At 36.8% G+C, this 21,443-nt stretch overlaps 1 protein-coding gene and 1 non-coding gene across 2 annotated transcripts; both read left to right on the forward strand.

Annotated features, from left to right (window-relative positions):
* Positions 6,065-16,291, forward strand: LOC109836533 (filament-like plant protein 3). The gene is made up of 5 exons (XM_020404445.1): positions 6,065-6,272; positions 6,377-6,537; positions 11,695-11,893; positions 13,020-15,121; positions 15,783-16,291. Exons 2-5 carry the CDS (start codon positions 6,427-6,429, stop codon positions 16,047-16,049), a joined length of 2,679 nt encoding a protein of 892 aa, XP_020260034.1. The 5' UTR covers positions 6,065-6,272; positions 6,377-6,426; the 3' UTR covers positions 16,050-16,291.
* Positions 20,517-20,588, forward strand: TRNAQ-UUG. The gene has a single exon. It is a non-coding gene; the product is annotated as a tRNA-Gln (tRNA).

Consider the following 21,443-nt stretch of genomic DNA (forward strand, 5'->3'; position numbering starts at 1 on the left):
TTTAGCACATGAGATTCTATCACAAACTTCAGTTGTGATCTATCAAAAACATGGGAAATGAGAACTCAGCTATGTAATTTTGTTAGAATTAGATAAAAGTTGATACTGTTATTAGGGATACCAAATGAGATCTATTGTCCCCTAACTTGGAAAATAATCTTTCATGGACTTTAGGAGGTCTAAGTTATTATGAAAATAAAAAATAGGAAAAAAACGATGTACCAAGCTCCTGCTATGTGTGCGGTCTAGTGAAGACTCGGAACACTTTGGCTCCATTTGGAAAAGGGTTAAGGAAGAGAGGTTAAATAGAAGTATTAATGTACTTAACTCATTCGATAATCTGAAGGATCAAATTATTAGAAGGGTTAACTCTTAATCCTTCTAAATAGGAGTATTAGTAAACCTCTCATTTTGAGAGGTTAACTCATTTTAATCCTTCTAGAGAGGCTAGTTTAACTCTTCTATATTTTTTATGTTTAGCAAATTATGGAGGGTTAACTTACTTTAACCCGTTTGGTGGGTTAAGAATGTGTTAAGTCTAATTTAACCCCTCTCTTAACCATTTGCCAAATGGTATCTTTTGGTCTATTGTACACAATTTTAATTGCATTTTTACACGAGACCGTATAGAATAGCTTAGTGTTAACAAAAAAGTTTATGCGGGTATAAACGGCCATAGCACCATAATGCAATATATGCATATGCCAGTAACCATCCAAAAAAAAAAAAAAAAACAGTCCACCGAAAAAAAAAGAACAACACAAGCAAGTTAAGTTGGACATAAAGAATGAAAATACGAAGGCCTCAATTATAGTATCAGAAAGAAAAGGGTCTACCGTATTTCTAAAGTCATGGGTTTCGATTTGAAACAACTACTGGCTAAGAAGTTGAAAGCAATTCTTCCAAAAAGAAAATATTGTACAATGCTACCCTTCAATTTCAAATTGGTACCTACCACCTAAAAAAGCTCAATGTCACACCAAGAGAGATGAGATGAGGCTCTAGCAAGTCACAAAAGCCTAAGCAAACAGGGTGTGGTGGTAGCCGTCCCTTGGAGTTCACTTCTATAGCGATTCATAAAAATGAAATATATGATGGAGATGCACAAACCACTCGTATAGGCAAAAAATGTAGCGTTTATTTTATCTTATTTGACATAGAAAGGGCTTTATTGGACAATTTTTGAAAACAGACCCATTTGCAAATTTATTCCCAAAAAAAGACCCGTTTCCACTTTATTTTTAAAAAACGACCTAGTTTTAGCCTCAGTGCTGAAATATTCCCAAAAAAAGACCCGTTTCCACTTTATTTTTAAAAAACGACCTAGTTTTAGCCTCAGTGCTGAAACTGGGTCGGTTTTTGGGAAAAATGTTCCTTATTTTTAAAAAACGACCTAGTTTTAGCCTCAGTGCTGAAACTGGGTCGGTTTTTGGGAAAAATGTTCCCAAACTTTACGGGAGTTGAACTCCCGTGAAGTTTTTCATAACAAAACTTCACGGGACTTCAACTCCCGTAAAATTTTGTTTTGAAAAAAACTTCACGGGAGTTCAACTCCCGTGAAATTTGGGAACATTTTTCGCAAAAAGCGACCAAGTTTCAACATGAGGCTGAAACTGGGTCATTTTTTGCGAATATTTTCAAAACAGGTCTTTTTTTTGGGAATATTTTTGCAAATGGGTCTGTTTTAAAATTTTGCCCGGGCTTTATTTGCTTACCAAGCAAAAAGAGCAAGTGTCCTTTTCAACAAATCAAGCTTACGAAAAGCACATGGTTAGTTAGGTGAAGATGGAATCAAGATGAAAGCGAATCTAATTATGGTATGAAAAGCATCCCTTCTTTGTTTGCACTTCGGATGTAACATCATAAGTGATGCAATGTACAGTTTAACTGTCACTCCTCTTATCTGTAACTGACACATTGTGTAGAAACAACTTGTTCGTTTGATTGGGTTTGGGACCTTTTGTGAACTTCTTCGTTAGGAGAAAGATTGTAGGTAGTTTTGAAGAGGGAAAAAAAAAAGGAATAATATGAGAGAAAGAGAAGAAATATGGATGAATGGATGATAAAATGAGACCCATCACTCTACGGCTCGAACTTGCAAGATGGGCTATAGATCTCAACGAAGAGAAGTTAAGTGAGCTTAGGATAAGTTAAGTTGAGAAAATTAAAGTAATTTACAAAATTTGTTTGGCAATTTTAGTAAGGAGAGCTAAGGATAAGTTATTTTTCATCCCATTTGGAAAGGTTAAAGAAATATAAGTGGATATATATATAAATTTACATAAATGACCTTATTATCACCTCTTTGAAACTCATCTTGATAGAAGGGCAAAATTGTCTTTGGGTAATATTTTGTTTTTAAGAGTTCCCTTCTCATTCATTACACCCCAATTTGAGGGGGAATAATATCTCAAGTTTTTCCCCCCTCCATTACCTTAGCTTCCCCCTCATTATCTATTTCAATTTTCAAATGAATTCCCAAACAAAATAAATGTGTCCCGACTCCCGTACCTTCCCTTAACTCCTATTGCCCCAATCCAAACATGCTCTAATTTATGCTTTGACATGTTGATAGCCCAACTTGCGCCCAAAAAAAAAAGGTTTGTTTAAGAAGATTATCATAAAAAGGTAATTGTGACTGTTTTCTTTTCAAATTTAATTGGGAAAATTGCTTCCATGCCCCAAAATCCAACTTTCAATGTGCCCCAGCCCCCTATATTTTTTTTAAATGTGTTGTAGCCCATTGTTTTTGAAAAAATTGTGTTCAGGCCAATCCATCATGATTTTAACTCATGCTAGCGGATAATTAGACATGCCAGCTCATGATTAGACATGCTAGCTGGCTTAAATCCCAATTTTACTCTCCTCTTTCTCATGCCAGCGGATGTTAACTCTTACTGTTAACATGTTAACTCTTACAGATAACATGTTAACTATTACCAGCTGACTTAAATCCCAAATTTACCCTCCTCTTTCTCATACCAGCGGATGTTAACTCTTACGGTCAACATGTTAACTCTTACTGTTAACATGTTAACTCTTATAGATAACATGTTAACTATTAATAGTTATCATGTTAACTGTAATAGTTAACATGTTAACATGATAACTATGATCACCGCCGACCATGCGAAGTTCCTTGGGACGGCGCGCAGCCGGAGGCAGGGGGGCAGAGGGGACCGGGAGGGAGGAGGAGGGAGGTGTAGGGGGAGGTGCAGCGGGGGAGGGAGGCGGGGGTACTGAGGGGAGGGAGGCCGAGCGGGGAGGGAGGCGGTTGGCGCTTGGAAGGCGCTGGCGACGGAGCAGGGGAGGGAGGCAGAGTTGGAGAGGGAGGCGGGGGCGGGGGGTCAGAGAGGGAACGGAGGAGGAGAGGATGTGTAGGGGAGGGGTAAAATCAGGATTTTTGCAAGAGGTTTGCATTGGAAGCTTGGGGAGAGGGGTCCTGCGACACTAATTTTTCAAAAAAAAAGGGCTACAACACATTGTAAAAAGGGTGTGGGGGGGGGGGGGGGGGGGGGGTGCACCAGTGAAAGTTGGATTTTGGGGGCCTAGAAGGAATTTCCGTCGATTTTAATTTTTTGTTTTTAGTTTGGGAAGGATAAGGAGCAAAGTTTATTACTTTGAGGTGTCAAATTGCCAAATTAACATCAATATGAAAACTCTGGCTATCAAATTATCAAGATATCACTTTAGGATATCAATTAATCGCCTGAAGGGGTTATCTTCAGAATTTGTGGTAGTTGCAACTCACACCAAGTTATTTGTTGAAACTAACATTAGTATAAAATATTATTTGCCATAATTAAAACAACAAAAATATTTTGGTTTTAAATATTGTTGAAGCACTACAAGGCAAAGAAAAGGAGTGGAAAAAAATGCAATCGCACCAATCTACCAAATGTCATACAATATTTTTCTAGTCCTAAGCTTAGACTATGTCAATTTCAAAGCAAATTTATCTTCCCATACAGCCCCTAAATCATATTTTAGTAACCAAAACATGTGGCAAGGGACACTCTCTTATGGCTCATCAACCCCATAACCATAAAATATTGCAATCATGTCTGACAAAATCATAACTAAAGCATGGGAACATCTTACAATGAATTGCCTCTGGGTTAATTATGGGGAAATAAAAGACGCAACTATTTCTCTTATTTTATTTTATTTTTGTGACATATTTTAAATTTGTTGCTATGTGCTGAGTATTGATTCTTGAAAATCTAATTGAATTTAGGATTAATTACATTCAATTATATCTTAAGGTACATCATAATTACATTAAAACTTTTGCAGCTACGTAGATAACTCCAAGATTACTGATTTATATCTATACGCAGATAACTCCAAGATTACTTATTTATATCTATATGAATAACTGGAAAAGACGCTCTCTCCTCTACTATGAGATGATAGGAAAAGGACCACCTTTTTTTTGACAGAAAAACAAGGGATATATCCTGTTCAATTAAAACAAAAGTGTTTTGTACAAAAATTGGATACAAAATGTATCCTGATGTTAGATAACAGTAGGCTTAGTTCAAAATGACTAGGGATGTATGACCTTCTTCTTTCAGGGATCCATGAAGGTGAAGAGAGGGCCTTGCCGTCATTCACCGTTGACATAGATACAAGAAAGAACCAAAGCCAGCCATACATATAGTTATATGAACTAAAGTACCGATGTCTAACAAGCTACAAAATTATAGATTTAGCTTTATAATTATGTTTAGTAATTTTAGGATTACCTATGTACATACGGACACTCTAGATTTAGCTTTGCAATTACCCCATACTATAGGGTACCTCAATGTAATTAACCCTTGATTTTTTTTTTATGGGCACATGTTGTCTATTCTAGAAATAACAATAATTCAAGATCTATACACTTATTGCATGGTTAAAATATATGTTCATAAAACATATGTTATATATAACAATTTTGTTATAACATAGAAATGACCAAGTGTTAGTCCAATCACACTAGATGGCGTGTGTCCTAGATTAACTATACATCGAGTTGACCCGACTCCACGAAGATCAGACCAGAAGACATCAACACTCAGCCCCTTCCTAGAAGGGCGAGTCAAAAGGCGTCCTCACTCAGACCCTGCTAAAAAGACTAACTTTGTGCATTGTCGTTCATTGGGTCGAGTCAAGAATCCCTTTCATCAGAGAGGCCGAGTCGAAAAGCGTCCTTTCTCGACCCTCTTGCAAGACTGAGATGAAAGGCGGTCCTTCTCGAACCCCTCGCTGACAGCGGATCATCATCACATTAAATGCATGTTCAGAGTCATTATTATGTCGATTCCAAAAGTCTCGATGACTCATTGGACCCCATCAGCATCTTACTTTGCATGTCACCCTTGCATTAATCACAAAGGTAACTCATATCACCCGTAGCCGACACCTATTAAGTATCAGCCGAATAAGCAGACTGCTTGGACTTGGTCGAAATTACACAATTGCCTTTCTAGATCTGCTATAAATAGGTGCACTGTCTACTGCATGGAAGTACATAATCTTTTGCAATAGAACACACTGCAGTCGTACTTTCTCCTCCACTTAAGATCAATACTAACTTGATCGTCGGAGGAACCCCTGGAGACTCTGATGACTTTACATATTGTTTGTGTACAAGACCGAATCTCATGTTCAATAATCAACCATAAAAAAAGATTGAGAAACACTAAAACTCTCCATAATCCATATTAAATTTTGATGTCTGACATCAACAATTTTTATTAAACAATAAAAATTAGATACCTTACATACCAGATTGGATCAAGTGAAGTAATAGAAAGTCTAAAATGTTAAAAATAAATTAGCATTTTTCTAAGACTGAAGAAAGATTGTTCCTTTTTCCCGAATATTTAAGAAAGTTCATGAAATTTACCCAAAAACAAAGAAATTAAATGAAAAAGGAAAATTAAAAATTGCCAGCTCTATGCGCGGGAAACGGATTCCTATCTCCACACCCACCAAACCCAAATAATTAAAAGGCTCATGAAAAAGCCAAAATACTTTTTCACACGTAATTTTCTCAAACAGGTAAACATTAAAAATAATTAAAAAACTAACTAAAATAAATTTAGTGCTATACATGTATAAATGATGACAAACAATTAGGAATTGAAAAATCAGTGACATCCCATTCAAAATCCTCCCCCTCCCTTCGCTGACATCCTTTTTAAAGGGTGGGTTTCCTTTGTACAATCCGATCGCTTGTTTGCTTTTGATGGGTCTTCGAAAGATGAGATTTTGGGAGATGGGTAGGTTTTAGTGTGGGTTTTTGTTAATGGGTTTTTCCAATGTGGACTTTTACGGTGTATTTTTTTGACTTTTTGTGAATTTGTCGGTGATGAATTGTTTTTAGGTTTTGAATCGGAGTTTTGGTGAGTATTTGGGGCGGTTGAGAATTGGGGAATGGATCGAAGGAGTTGGCTCTGGAGAAGGAAACCATCAGAGAAGAGTCCAGGAGAGACTGAGAGCTCTGGATCAGTGTCTTCTGTCTCTGAGCGATACTCCGATGATCAGGTATTTTATTGTTGCTTTTTTAATCTAAACATTGGAATAAATAAATTTTGAGACTCGTTCAATTTGTGTAGGATTGCGATCAATTAGTTTAATCTGAAGAAATCATATTATGCAAATGCACATATGTTTTGATTGTACCTGTTCGGTTAAGATGTGAGAGATCCGCCTCAAATTATTGATTTTATCTTAAAATTTATATTCTATTATTTATATTATTGGCATTGTCCTCGCCAATTTAGCTTTCATTTCTATGCAGTTTCGATCTATTTATCTTGAAACTTGAACTTTGTTTTGAGGATGAATTTTTTCTTTCTTTCTTTCTTTATTTATATTGGATGTGTGTGAATGATTATATTTTTACAATCTGTGCATTAAGAAAAATTGATTTTAAAATGCAGGGGCATCTAATATGGCTTCTTGATTCTGTGTAGATAAGTTGTTCTATGGATGCATTCTTGAAGAAACTGCAATCTATATCTTTTAGTAGTTTTTCTCCTATTCTATCTTGTTTTTTCGCATTAATTATTATTATCCATCAGAGCAATACATATCTGATCTTAAAGTTTACTTCCCTTCCTCGGAACCTCATTGCCCTAGCCACTAGGACAAGGTGCAAGTTTAAGAGGCGACCTAGGAGAAAACATTTTGGCATTCTCCAGACTTTGAGAACTGTGTGAGGAAAGAGAGGTGCAATAGCTGTGAATTTCAGCTCAAATTTAGTTATCTGTTATTTTCAGTTTTTTTTCTTGTCAAATATAATCAAGCTTTTCCCTATTAGTTCTGTGGTACATTTTCCTAGTCTAAGCTTGTTGTTTTCACTTAATAACTTTACTGTTAGTGTCGGGTGTAGACACAAACCTCCGCAGGCGAGCAGGTGAGGTCGACGGTGAGCTCGAGGCGAGGCTTGAGAAGATCGTCAGGCGAGCTCGAGATCGCAAGATCCAGGCAAGGTCGCGCGCGCATGGCTGGCGACAGCTTGTCGCTAGGGTTTCCCTATAAAAGGGAAACTCCGAGGACGAGATTTGGTGGCTCTTCTTCTCGTTTCTCTTCCGACGGCGGCGATTCTCTCTCCCCTCTCGCGAGTTCAAACCCTAGGCGGCGGCAACGCGATTTCTCTCTATGCTCTCTTTTTCCCAGCGCCTTCAGAGATTTGAAGGGGGTTTAAGAAAAAGGGAATTTAAGAGGGGAGAATTAAAGGGGGTATTTAAGAAGAGGGTTATTACTGTAGCTACAGTAATGGATTTTTTATTGAGAGATCTCAAGTTTGAGATCTGCTCTTACATTGTAATTTCTTGTTAATTTATAAGAAATTAACTGTGTGACTCCCGAGAACGTAGACAAGTTTGCCGAACCTCGTTAAATCTTAGTGTACTTTTCTCTATATTGTTTTTTTACTGTTTTTGAGGTTTAGCGTAGCCCCTGGTATTCCCCAACAACTGGTATCATAGCCTGAAACGATTTAGAGGAAGTCAGATTTAAATGGGAGCGATGACCGCAGATGAAGAAAATGTGAGATTAGAAAAGTTTGATGGATCAGATTTCGGATTCTGAAAATTATAGTTAGAGGATAATCTATATTAAAAAATTTGTATCAACCTCTTTCTGCGAAGAAGTCAGAGGGTATGAAGGGAGAAGATTGTAATCTTCTAGACAGAAAGGCTCTCGGGGTTATCCGTTTGACGTTAACCCGCAATGTTGCTTTTAACATTACAAAGGAAAGGACCACGGTGAATCTTATGACAGCACTCTCAAATATGTATGAAAAGCCATCAGCCTTAAACAAAGTTCATTTGATGAGACCGTTATTCAATCTGTGAATGACGGAAGGTGCATCGGTAGCACATCATCTCAATGAACTCAATACAATTACGACCCAATTGAGTTCAGTTGATATTGAGTTTGATGAAGAAGTACGAACGTTGATCCTTTTGTCTTTTCTACTAGAAAGCTGGAATGTTACAGTCACAGCTGTGAGTAGCTCGTCGGGAAGCAACAAGTTAAAGTTTGATGACGTTCGTGATCTGATTCTCAGTGAGGAAATACGACGAAGAGAGTTGAGTGAAGCTACAACCTCTTCAGTATTGCATACAGAGTCAAGAGGATTCAAGCAGAGGAAATGGATCAGAGGACAGGGGGTCCAAATCCAGGAATCCTAATAGCTCAAAGACTATCGAGTGTTGGAAGTGTGGAAAAACCGAGCACTACAAGAATCAGTGCAAGAGTGCACAAAAGGAGTATGAGGCAAAAGCAGATGCAAATGTTGCTTCCACCTCAGGAGGAGATGATGCATTGATATGCTTTTCGGAGAGCAAGGAGGAGTCTTGAGTGTTGGACTTTGGAGCATCATTCCATATTACTTCTCAGAAAGAATTCCTCGAGAAGTATATTTTCAGAAACCTTAGAAATGTATACCTTGGTAATGAACAATAGTGTGCCATTATTGACAAAGGTATAGTAAAGATTAAGTTGAACGGGTCAGTGTGGGAGCTGAAGGATGTCAGACATATTCCCGACCTGAAAAAGAACTTAATCTCAGTAAGCTAGTTGGCTAGTGAAAGCTACACTATGACTTTTTATGGTGATGATTGGAGGATTTTAAAAGATGCAATGACAATTACCTGAGACAGAAAGACTGGTAGCCTGTATATGACAGCAGGTGCATGTTGTTTGATCTCAGTTGTAGCAAGCAATGAGACTTTAAAGTTGTGACACCAGAGACTCGATCATATGAGTGAAAAGGGGATGGAGATTATGCACATAAAGGAAAAAACTCTTAGGTTTACAATCAGTAGAGATTGATATGTGTGAAGAATGCATACTTGAAAAGCAGAAGAGAGTCAGTTTTTAAACAAGTGGTAAAACCCTCAGGAAAAATAAGCTAGAGCTCGTTCACTCAGATGTTTGGGGACCAACCACCACCGCGTCCATTGGTGAGAAACACTACTTCGTGACTTTTATCGATGATCACTCTCGGAAAGTGTGCGTCTACTTTCTGAATCATAAGTCAAAAGTATTTGAGGCTTTCAGGAGATGAAAATCCATGATCGAGAATGAGACCGGTCTGAGAATAAAGAAACTCAGAACAGACAATGTTGGTGAGTATGAAGACACCAGATTCAAGAAGTTCTGCTATGAGCACGGGGTCAGGATGGAGAGAACCGTGCTCGGCACGTCTCAGCAAAATGGTGTAACTAAGCGAATGAACCGAACGTTGACAGAAAGAGCCAGAAGCATTCGGATACAGTCAGGCCTACCGAAACAGTTCTGGGCAGAAGCGATCAACACAACAACTTACTTGATTAACCGAGGTCCATCAGTTTCATTAGAGCACAGAATACCAGAGGAGGTATGGTGCGAAAAGGAGGTAAGCCTCTCATATCTCAAAGTTTTCGTTTGTGTAGCTTATGTGCACATTAGTGATCAAGACAGGAATAAGCTTGATCCCAAGTCTAAGAAATGCACATTCATCGGGTATGGTGAAGATGAGTTCGGCTACCGTATTTGGGATAACAAAAACAAGAAGGTGATCAAGAGAAGAAATGTGATATTCAACGAGAAGATGATGTACAAGGACATGCACAAGACAAATGACTCAGAGAGCGAGTTAACATTTGTAGATGCTGATGATGTCCCGCGCAACCTCTCGAAAGAACTCAATGCAGAAGGTCCTCAGTCAAAAGAGCCTGTTGGACAGAACGGTGCGCAGGAGCCCGACGTACCAGCTCCGATATTAAGAAGATCTTCTCGTCCTCCTGTGCCTAACAACAATTACATGAATTATATGTTGCTAACAGATGGAGGGGAGCCTGAAAGCTTTGATGAAGCTTGTCAGAGTAGAGATGCGAGCAAGTGGGAGCTTGCCATGAAAGAAGAGATGAAATCTCTGATCTCCAACCAAACATGAGAACTAGCTGAGTTACCCATGGGGAAGAAGGCACATCACAACAAGTGGGTATATCGAGCGAAAAAGGAACAGAATGGTTCCAGAAGATACAGAGCCCGACAAGTTGCCAAAGGATTTCAACAGAAGATCCAAGGAAGTAAGAATCCAACGGATATGTTGACGAATGTAGTGACCTTTCAAAAACTGGAGTTGTGCGTTACTTCAGTTGACCTTTATGCATAGGTGATGAAGACGGAGCCACACATGAGAAGGTGTTTGTTGAGATAGCCTACTGATGGCGGTTTGAGCTCCAAGTGGGAGATTGTTAGTGTCGGGTGTAGACACAAACCTCCGTAGGCGAGCAGACGAGGTCGATGACGAGCTCGAGGCGAGCTTGAGAAGATCGTCAGGCGAGCTCGAGATCGCAAGATCCATGCGAGGTCGAGGCACCCGCAGGCGAGGTCACAAGCACATGGCTGGCAACAGCCTATCGCCAGCCTGTCGCTAGGGTTTCCCTATAAAAGGGAAACCCTGAGCACGAGATTCGGTGGCTCTTCTTCTCGTTTCTCTTCCAGCTGTGGCAGTTCTCTCTCCCATCTCGCGAGTTCAAACTCTAGGCGGCGGCGGCACAATTTCTCTCTCTGCTCTCTTTTTCCTAGCGCCTTCAGAGATTTGAAGGGGGGTTTGAGAAAAAGGGAATTTAAGAGGGGAGAATTAAAGGGGGTATTTAAGAAGAGGGTTATTACTGTAGCTACAATAATGAATTTTTTATTGAGAGATCTCAAGTTTGAGATCTACTCTTACATTGTAATTTCTTGTTGATTTATAAGAAATTAACCGTGTAGCTCCCGAGGACGTAGACAAGTTTACCAAACCTCGTTAAATCTTGGTGTACTTTTCTTTATATTGCGTTTCTGCTGTTTTAGGGGTTTAGCATAGCCCGAGTATTCCCCAATTTTTTTTTCCACAGAAGCTTCTACTTTTTATTTTTTCTCCTCAATCTACTAACATTCATGTTCTCCTTTGATTAACGTGATAGAAACTTTTTAGTAATATGAATACTATATGTAATTACTCCGTAACATAACAAGCATATTCTTTAACAATATATTTACGTCAATTGCACTACATTCAGATGTTCCATATATTCACTTAATATTCTTCAGCTATAGGAACATTTTGTCAAAGATAACCTATCTGTTCGAATTCATGCCTGATCTGTCACTTTGAATGGGTACAACTAGTAAGATATGAATGTACTGATTTTTTAACAGGAGGCATTGAAAGGCTCTTCAGTTAACGATTCCCCAAATAATGCTCATTCACCTGACATTTCATCCAAAATCATTAGTCGTGAAGTTAATGATACTGTAAAGAGTCTTAATGAGAAATTATCGGCTGCTCTTTTCAACATAAGTGCAAAAGAGGACTTGGTGAAGCAACATGCCAAGGTTGCAGAGGAAGCTGTTGCAGGTATCAGTTTTATAATTTGGCATAATAATGGGATAGTTAAGTCATTTGAAATATACCTTGATTATTTTTTATTTATTGAATATATTAGAAATCAACTCAAGAAACAAGAAGTTTTAATTATTTAAGTATTGTCCATGGTTCTGAATAAATATAAATTCACTTTCCAACACAAGTACTCACAGCTTCTCTTGATATGTTATTGTATTCATTCTCTTCTGTGACTCAAGCATGGGTAAAATTATGGTTGTTGCAACTTGGATCAGATGTAGGAAATTGCTTTACTCAATAACCTCTTTCTCATTATTGGTTTGCTTGCTTTACTCCATGATCTCTTTCTAATGTGAGCAGACTGCAGTCACCTCACCCTTGATATATTGGATGAATCATATATACCTACAAGCAGCTTGATCCTGTTAATCTTGAAGCATTACATTCCAATTTTAATTGATGCTTTCTATAGGTTTATGCTAGAATACCTGATTCCTGTACTTTCACCTTGATGTCCCATGCATTTTGATGATCAACGTTGTTCAATTATGGGTAACAGGGTCATGTTGATTTGTATGTATCCATAATAGGTTAACAAGGTAGTCCTTTTATTGTCTTTTTATTAAACAGAGATCGCGCAAACTTTATCCTGGATAAAATGAAAATTGTTAATGCCTAATATGTTGACATCATGCAACTGCAATATTTACGAATTTTGACTTCATAGACTGGAAATGTACTTCTTCCTAGATATTGAGATTCCATGTTAATTTGATCCATCATTGGTATGTGGGAGAAGTATCACTTAAGTATTTTTTTTTTATCAACCATGGTTGGGTGTGATTTTGCCTATTTTGAAAGTGAAATTTGCACTTCTTAATTCATTGAGGTAAAACAAATTAATTGTGCACAAGTTTCTACTGAATGATCAACGTACCTCTGCTATCATCTTGTACGAAAGATCTGCTATGATGCTGCGAAGATTGAAGAGTATTCATCATGCCAGGATCAGTTTGATCGAGAAAAGAAACCATTTTTTTTTCCATTCAGCCATATCATAATACTGTCCACTGCCTCATTTAAATCTAAAATTCGTTCAGACACCAAAGTATTTAAAACTCTAAACACACTTCTGTAGGGTGGGAAAAGGCAGAACTGGAGGTTGCAACTCTAAAGCAGCAGCTTGAAGCCACAACTAAGAAGAACTCTGCCCTTGAAGACAGAATTCACAATCTTGATGGTGCCCTGAAGGAATGTGTAAGGCAACTTAGGCAATCAAGGGAAGAGCAGGAACAAAAATTTAATGACACGCTCATTAAGAAAACCAATGAATGGGAGTCCCAAAAATTAGAGCTTGAGACTCATGTAACTGAGCTCCAAGCACAGCTAGAAGCCCGAACAACCGAAGCCAAAATCTCCATTGACTATGACCACCTGTTGAAACTCCAAGCCCTTGAGAAAGAGAATTCAACCCTCAAGGTTGAGCTCCTTGCTGCATTTGATGATCTCCAGATGAAGAACTTCGAGAGGGAATTTAGTATACATGCAGCTGAAACTGCCAGCAAGCAGCATCTGGAGAGTATAAAGAAGGTTGCTAAGCTTGAAGCTGAATGCCGTAGACTACGAGCTGCTGCAAAGAGGTCATCACCATTTAAAGACAACAAGCGCATAACTAATTCAGTTTGTGCTGAGAGCCTTACAGATAGCCAATCCGATAGCGGGGACTGTCGCTCTGATTCATGGGCTTCAGCTTTCGTTGTCGAACTTGATCAGTTCAAGAACGACAAGGTCCTGAATAGTAATCTCACTTCTTCGTTGGGGATTGACCTGATGGATGATTTTCTTGAGATGGAAAGGCTTGCTGCATTGCCTGAAGCCAATAATGGTGTATCTAACATTGAGCTTGACAGAAGCACAAACCCATCAGTTGCTAAAGAAAATCCATCAGGGGCCGTGTCTTCAGCTCAACAATCCAAGATTAAGGTGTTGGAGGAGAAGATTGAGAAGATGGCAATTGATAAACAAGACACGGAGCTTGTATTAGCTGAAACTAGAGATCAGCTTAATGCTTCTCATGAGCAGCTGACAATAGCCGAGGATAAGTTGATTGAGCTGCAGAGGCAGCTGAATTCTGCTAACGGGTCAAAGCATGCCTTTGAGATGGAAGTAGAGTCCCTGGAGTCGAGGAAAAAAGAATTGGAGTCTCAGCTCGAAGCAATGAATTTCAAAGTTAAAAAGCTTCATGAGAAGGTGGGGTTAGTTGAAAGAATCTCTGCAGAATTAGAAATTAAGTGCCAGAATATAGAGGCCTTAACTTTTGAGAAAAAGCAGCTGGAGTCTCAACTCATGTCAGTAAGTATGGAAGTCGAGAAGGTAAGAACGAAGGTAGGTTTACTAGAGGGGGATATTGTGGAGGAGAGGGCTTTATCTGCTAAACTTGCAGCAAAGTGTCAGAAAATGGAGACCATTGAGGATGAGAGGATGAGATTAGAGGCGAATCTTACATCATCAAAATATAAAGGAGAGGAGTTACAACGTAAAGTTTGTTTGTTAGAAGGGAAGCTAGAGGAGCAGAGTGCACTGTCTGCAGAGTTCAAAGCTAAGGTGGAGGGTTTAGAGGAACAGAGAGAAGTATTAGAGTCACAGCTCGAGGTTTCACATACGGAAGCTGGGAAACTAAGGGAGAAAATAAGAATATTAGAAAAGGAGCTTGAAACAGAAAGGGCATTGTCTGCAGACTTGATATCTAGGGTGCAGGTGTTAGAGGCAAAGGATGAGAAATTGAATTCTCTGCTTGAGTCAGCACGCTTGGAAGCTCGGAGGCTAGGAGAGAAAATGGCAATATTAGAGAAAGAAATTGATGCAGAAAGGGCGTCATCTTCAAATTTTGCAGCTAAATGTAAACATTGGGAGGCATTAGAAGCAAAGAGAGAAGAAATTGAGTCCCAGCTCAGCTCGAAGCATCTAGAAGTTAGGGGACTTCATCAAAAAGTGTATTTGTTAGAAGAGGAAGCTGAGAAACACAGAGAATTTCAGTCTCAGCTTGAATCGGCAAATCTGGAAGTTGAGAAGTTACGTGAGAAGGTGATCTCTCTGGAGAAGGAAACTGAAGAGGAGAGGAAATTGTCTGCAGGATTTGCAGCCAATTGTCGGAGCTTGAAGGACGAGCTTGAAAGGATGAAGTGGGATGTGGAGCTCCAACAGCCTGTACGCGCAGTGAGGGAACCAAAGATAAGACAGGTAAATCTCAACTGTGCTAGTTATTTTTTCTAAAATATTTTCGCTGTTTAATGAATCTCAAACTGCTGCATAATTTTAAGACTCGAAGTGCCCTACCTGCTAACTGAGTAGCTTCGGGTCTGTTTATGAATTATCATGCGGGATAATTCAACCATATTATGAATTGTATTTAGTTTACCAGAGTTGTTAATGTTCATTATATTAGGACAGAATAAGGTTGATTGATTTTCTAAAATGTGCATAACTGCCACTTTCTTTGAAGATATTAAAATCCACATACTTACCCTGAACTCTCATGTACATCATATTTCCATAAACATCTTGAACTTTGGATTAATATCTGTTCCATAAGACTGAAAGTCATCAAATACACGGTAATCCAGCACAAAACTTTGTTTATCTCCAAATGTGCACCTTTTATTTATGATACTCTGAGAAAAATACTAATATGAACATACTAATTTAGTTTTTAATATCTAGTACAAATTTGTGTTAAAAGGAACTACCTAACTCTAAAAAATAGTTATAATAGATTCATAGAGAAACTTCAAATCTGACAATGACAAATGCAAACATGAAGGAATTGAATATGCAAAAACCAGCTTAACATTTTTTATTTTGATTTTAAACCCTTAATGCCTCCGCCTTGTTTTGCTTACAGGAAAGAGAGACTGCCGTAGCTGCTGGAAAATTAGCAGACTGCCAGAATACAATAGCTTCTCTTAGCCAGCAGCTGAAGTTCCTGAGAGACTTTGATCTAATGCTTGAAACCGAAGAACCAAATCTCGGTGATAAAGAGGACCTCATCATTCCTTCACTCCCTAATGATGAAGAGAGGGGTTTGATCCAATCTTCTGCGTATTTGCCTGTACCTGAGCACGAGAAATGTTTATCTCCTAGTAGGAGCTACATACACATACAGAGTTAGTAGAATACAAAGAGATATTAGGAAACTACATATGACCAGGGATAATTTGGTTATGGAGGAATATAAATTCGAGTGGGAAATTGCAAGGAAATGTAATGTTATATAGTTGTAATTATGTTCAATAATGTGAATAATAAAACTCTTGCCCGACAACGCACTTTTCCTTGGAAAGTAAATATTTATGTGACAGTGGCTATTGCAAATTTATCATATGTCAATAAAGAGTTTGGTGTCAAGCATCCTATCGAGTACAAAAAAGAATAAAAGTAAAGCATTCTGTTTTCTCTGCTTATGTTACTTCCCTCTTTTCCTTAAAGGGCATGTTTGTTTCGTTTCCCCTAGAATCCAAAACCCACTTTCCTTCACTTTTTCACTTTCCCCCACTTTCTTTAAACCCACTTTCCTTCACTTTCTCCACTTTCCCCCAATAATATTGTGACAACTCGTCCAATCATATCTCATTTTTTACTTTTAAAAATAAACTAAACACAAAAAATGAGTCATATCAATCAACTCATCTAACTCACCTCACCCAACTTTCCTTCACTTTCTATTATCTTTAAAAATTACTCACATCATCCAATAATATGGTGACAACTTATCATATCTCATTAAAATTTCCTTTCATCCATTTCCTCCAAAAAACAAGAAAATTGATTTTCCTAAGTATGGGTCACATCATCCAATAATATAATGACAGCTCATTTTCTCTCATTTATTTTCTTAGTTTTAAGAATGAACCAAACACACGAAAGAACAAAAAATAAAGAAAGTAGAGGAAAACATCAAAAATTACCCATCTTATCCAATAATATGGTGGCAACTAGGGGTGCCAAACCGTATCCATATCCGAGGAAATATCTGTAACCGTATCCGTTAGGATACGAATATGGTTACTCAAATCTATAACCGATAGGATATGGTAACGGATATGGTTTTGTAGTGAAATATCCGTATCCGTATCCGAAAATATCCGAATACATATTGGTCATACTCTTACTAAAGTTTCGATTATTAGATTATGGATTTGTGGTTAATTTTGATGATCAAGATGTCTAATCTTAGCTTTTCAATCATAATGAACATATTAACGAACTCTTTTTGTATCATATCAATATATTTTTCTAAAACTATCTAGTTTTCTCATATCCTTTTTGTATTCGCATGCATATCCGTTTATATATCTGCATCTATATCCGTAACCGTATCCGATTTTGGCGGATATGGATATGAATTTTTCTTACTGATGTATATCCGTATCCGTATCCGTATCCGAGATGGGTAAGCGGATATAGATATGGTAAGTGTCATATCCGAGCCGTATCCGCTCCGTTAACACCCCTAGTGACAACTCATTTTCTCTCTCACTTTCTTTCCGAATTTTGATGAACCAAACATCAAAAAGTAGATAAAAACATCAATAAGTAGATAAAAACATCAAAATTCATTTTCTTTCCCTCACTTTCTGCAATTTTTTGCGAAACAAACAGGCCCAAAAAGTGGGATTAGGTTAGTGTCATTGCAACAAACGCCACATGTTAAATTGACTGTATCATCTCCTAAATTTTTTCCAGCATGGCTCATTATATAAAAATGTTGAATTTACAATTGAATTTACTAATCTATTTCTTAAATTCAAGAAACTTTTAAACTAAAGAGAAACCAAGCTATTGAGCTAAATTAAATTTAGCTTATTTACATCATTCATGATTTTTGGTATGTAAATTGTGCTGTTGAGGAACTTTCCAAATGCTGAAGTAATGAGATCACAGTTTGTGAGGCCAATAATATGAGCTTGATCTAAAAAATGATGCATAAAACAGTATGATTAATGAGATCACTCAGAAAATTAATAGAATTTTAATATCTTTTTAAATACAGGAGGTAACGTGAGAAAATACTCAGGGGGGGTTAGTCACCTAGAACTTTTTAAGTAGAACTGGGATAATTGGTAAAGTGGGATAATTTTTTGATAGAACTGGGATAATTGGTAAAGTGGGATAATTTTTTGACACTGGGATAATTTAGTGGAACAATGATGGATAATTGGTAAAGTGGGATAATTTGGTTTTTGACACTGGGATAATTTAGTGGAACAATGATGGATAATTGGTAAAGTGGGATAATTTGGTAGGATAATTTGATGGAATAATGATGGATAATATTATGAAGTTGCATAATTTAGTAGGATAATGTGGTGGGGGTAATGGTGGGTATAAATTACTATTGTTCATAATTGTATATTAAAAATAATATAATATTGATAAGCAAATTCTAGTAATAACTATAAAATATAATGCAATAAAGCATCACTATTCATCTCAAATAATAAAAAAATTTACAAATAAATAAAATCTAAATCCCTAGAGTGACTCGACTTCCATCATCCCACATGGCTTATATCATCCCACATGACATCTGCCATAGAATTTCTCCAAGCTCCTACAGCTGCTCGTTGAGTCTGTAACTCATCTTCTTTATTAAAGTCATCGTCTGTATCAGGAACATTTTGTGGAGCTTCTAGTGGAGGATCATAAATGTCGAAGTTCAAATCTCATAACATCATAAATAAATAAAAATAAGTATTTTTCAGCCATTAACCATTTGGACCAATCTCATCATGATCGCTGAAACCAAATTAGCAAATAAATAAAATGTACACAGAAATCATCCATGGCCGCTAAACAGATGATCGACAGATGAACTATAAATATCTCAATCAATTTAGTGAGCCGATTTAATAATAATAGATATCACCATTAACCATTTAACATCTAATAATCAATGTGATCGCAAAGTTGCTTTCTAACTTATAAAAAAACATAAATAGCCTGCATAACTTTAGCATTAACCCACCAACACTATATTCTTAACCTAAACCACTGTTGTGGAGAGAAAACTTAGATCAAACAAATAATAATAAAGTAATTTAACGTCAAAAAGCTATCAATAAAGTAATACATCTTGAAGATAATAATAAAAGATCTAATCATCACAAAAACAAAGTAAAGACAGAAAAATGAACGGATGATTGACTTCATGGCAGAGAAATTTTCTAGGCGGAGAAACTAACCAAGAGGGAGGGAGGCGGCGTTTCACTTTTTTTCCCAATTATATTCTTTCCAATGTGTGGGATAATTTGAGAGAATAGAACTTATGGTTATATATATAGGTAGTATAATTTGTGGGATAATTATGACCAATTATCCCAATTCTAATTCTAGTAGAATTCTACTTGACTAACGCACCAAAAAAATAATACAGTTCTAGTTCTACAAAAGTTCTACTTGACTAACACTATATAAAAATATCACATTTCCTAGTTCTATGCGACTAACACCTTAAAAATTTATCCCATAAATTATCTCAATTCCAATTTTAAGTTCTAGATGACTAACCCCCCCTCAGTATCAAATTGCAAATATTTGAGTAATTGGCTTATAATACTAGAGAGATACACCTACCAATCAATTTTGTACATTATCATGTATATCTTTACGGAAAAAGTTCTATTTACTTTATTTTAATTAGGTTATTTAAAGATGCATAAAATGTAGAATAGGGTTGTGCAATCGGTTGGTCGGTCGGTTCGGTCTTTGGCCAAATTTGGTCAAACCGAACCGAACTGTCTATCATTCAAAACCGAACCGAACTGATTCAAGTCGGTTCGGTTCGGTTCAGATCGGTTTGTTCGGTTGTCACTTATATACAAATGTTATGTCCAAATTTAATTTCACCTCTAATTTGTTGACATAGAAAGAAGTCTATTACACTTCAATTTATTAAAATTCATAAACTATCAAATGCTACTGAATATTAGATGTGGAAATCAGAATAAGCCAAAGCTTACATCAATTTTTTTAGAGAAATCTTACATAAAGAATTAAAGTTATCTCAATCTGATAGACAAAAGAAAAAAATGTAATAATTTGGATGTTGGGTATAGTTTCTATAAAATTATAAGTATGACCCAAAGAGAAGTCTGATCCAAAGATTCTCTTGCATTATGTGTATCAATTGAGGAGAAAATTAAGAAAATATTAGAATCAACATTATGGTTTAAGTTTCTTACCTTCAATATGGATTTGTCCAAAGTAGAAGAAGCGAATAGATAATAGAGAGAGATAGAGAACTAGAGATGATGAAAAACCTTAGAGTTGGAGAGGACACCATTGTTGGGGTATTTCATCACTATCAGGTTGTGTGAGAGAAAAAATATCAAGCTGCAACGAAGCAACTCTATATGAACTATAATGGATCGGGTTAAGCGGATGCAAATAGTAATTAGAATGGGTAATACAATTCGATTAGTTTGGGCAATTCGGGTTGAAAAAACTTTAACCCGACCCAAACCGAACCAAAATTTCGGCCAGTTTGTTCGGTTTAAACTGAACTATGCTCATCCCTAATGTTTGAATGTTGTTGTTAAATAAGTTATAACAGATTTTATTGCAGTTTTCGAATATCGGTTCTATGGTGTAGTGGTTAGCACTCCAGACTTTGAATCTGGCGACCTGGGTTCGAATCCCGGTAGGACCTTATTTTTTTTCCCCTTGTTTTTTTACTTGAACCGTTTTTTTTTATGTTCTTTGACACCCAAAATTTCCTTTTTCCCCATTAATCACTCTCAAAGGTCCATAGATTTAACTTTATTCCGCGTTTAATCGATACAACCAAAAGTGACTACAAAAAGCAATTCTAGTAATTCAACATAATCCAATCCAACTAGAAAAAGCAATATTAACGACTTCGAAATTACGCAAACGTTACTATGGAAGTAAAGGAGAAACCAATCATCACAACATTTGAGAATTTTTCACAAGGTTAATTATGACATACAAAGAAAATCATTGATTTTAAAGTTAAAATCTTTGTCTTAAAATAGAAGTTAACCTATTAAAGTTGGAATCAAAATTAACCTCAGTGGTCTCTTTTGGTTATATCAACCAGTACTCCGTCCGGTGTACGCAATGCGTACATGATACAGTACATATTTTAATAAAATTTGTACAATTCAATCGCAACAGAATGTTATCAAGAACATTGCATTTTAAATTCAGTAAGAAAAAAATGTACATACAACTTTTACTTTATATATATGACATTTTCCAATTCAAAATGTAATGAGGAGATACGCTCCGCACATTATCATGACATTTGTTATTTGTAGTGTGAAGCACATATAAATATTAGCTTATAAATTGACTTTCCTCAAAAATATATAATAAATTAAAAAGGAAAGGAGCATAACAAAAAAACAAAGAACCAAGAGATATTCTACCAAAGAAATTTTCTAAATAAACTCATTCATATTTTCTTCTAAATATAGGCCACATTGAGTTTTATTTACAAAAATAGACCTATTTTATTTTAATCTGGTTCCTAAATAGTCGG

The sequence above is a fragment of the Asparagus officinalis genome, chromosome 4 (genome assembly GCF_001876935.1).
Source record: "Asparagus officinalis chromosome 4, Aspof.V1, whole genome shotgun sequence".
NCBI lineage: Eukaryota > Viridiplantae > Streptophyta > Magnoliopsida > Asparagales > Asparagaceae > Asparagus > Asparagus officinalis.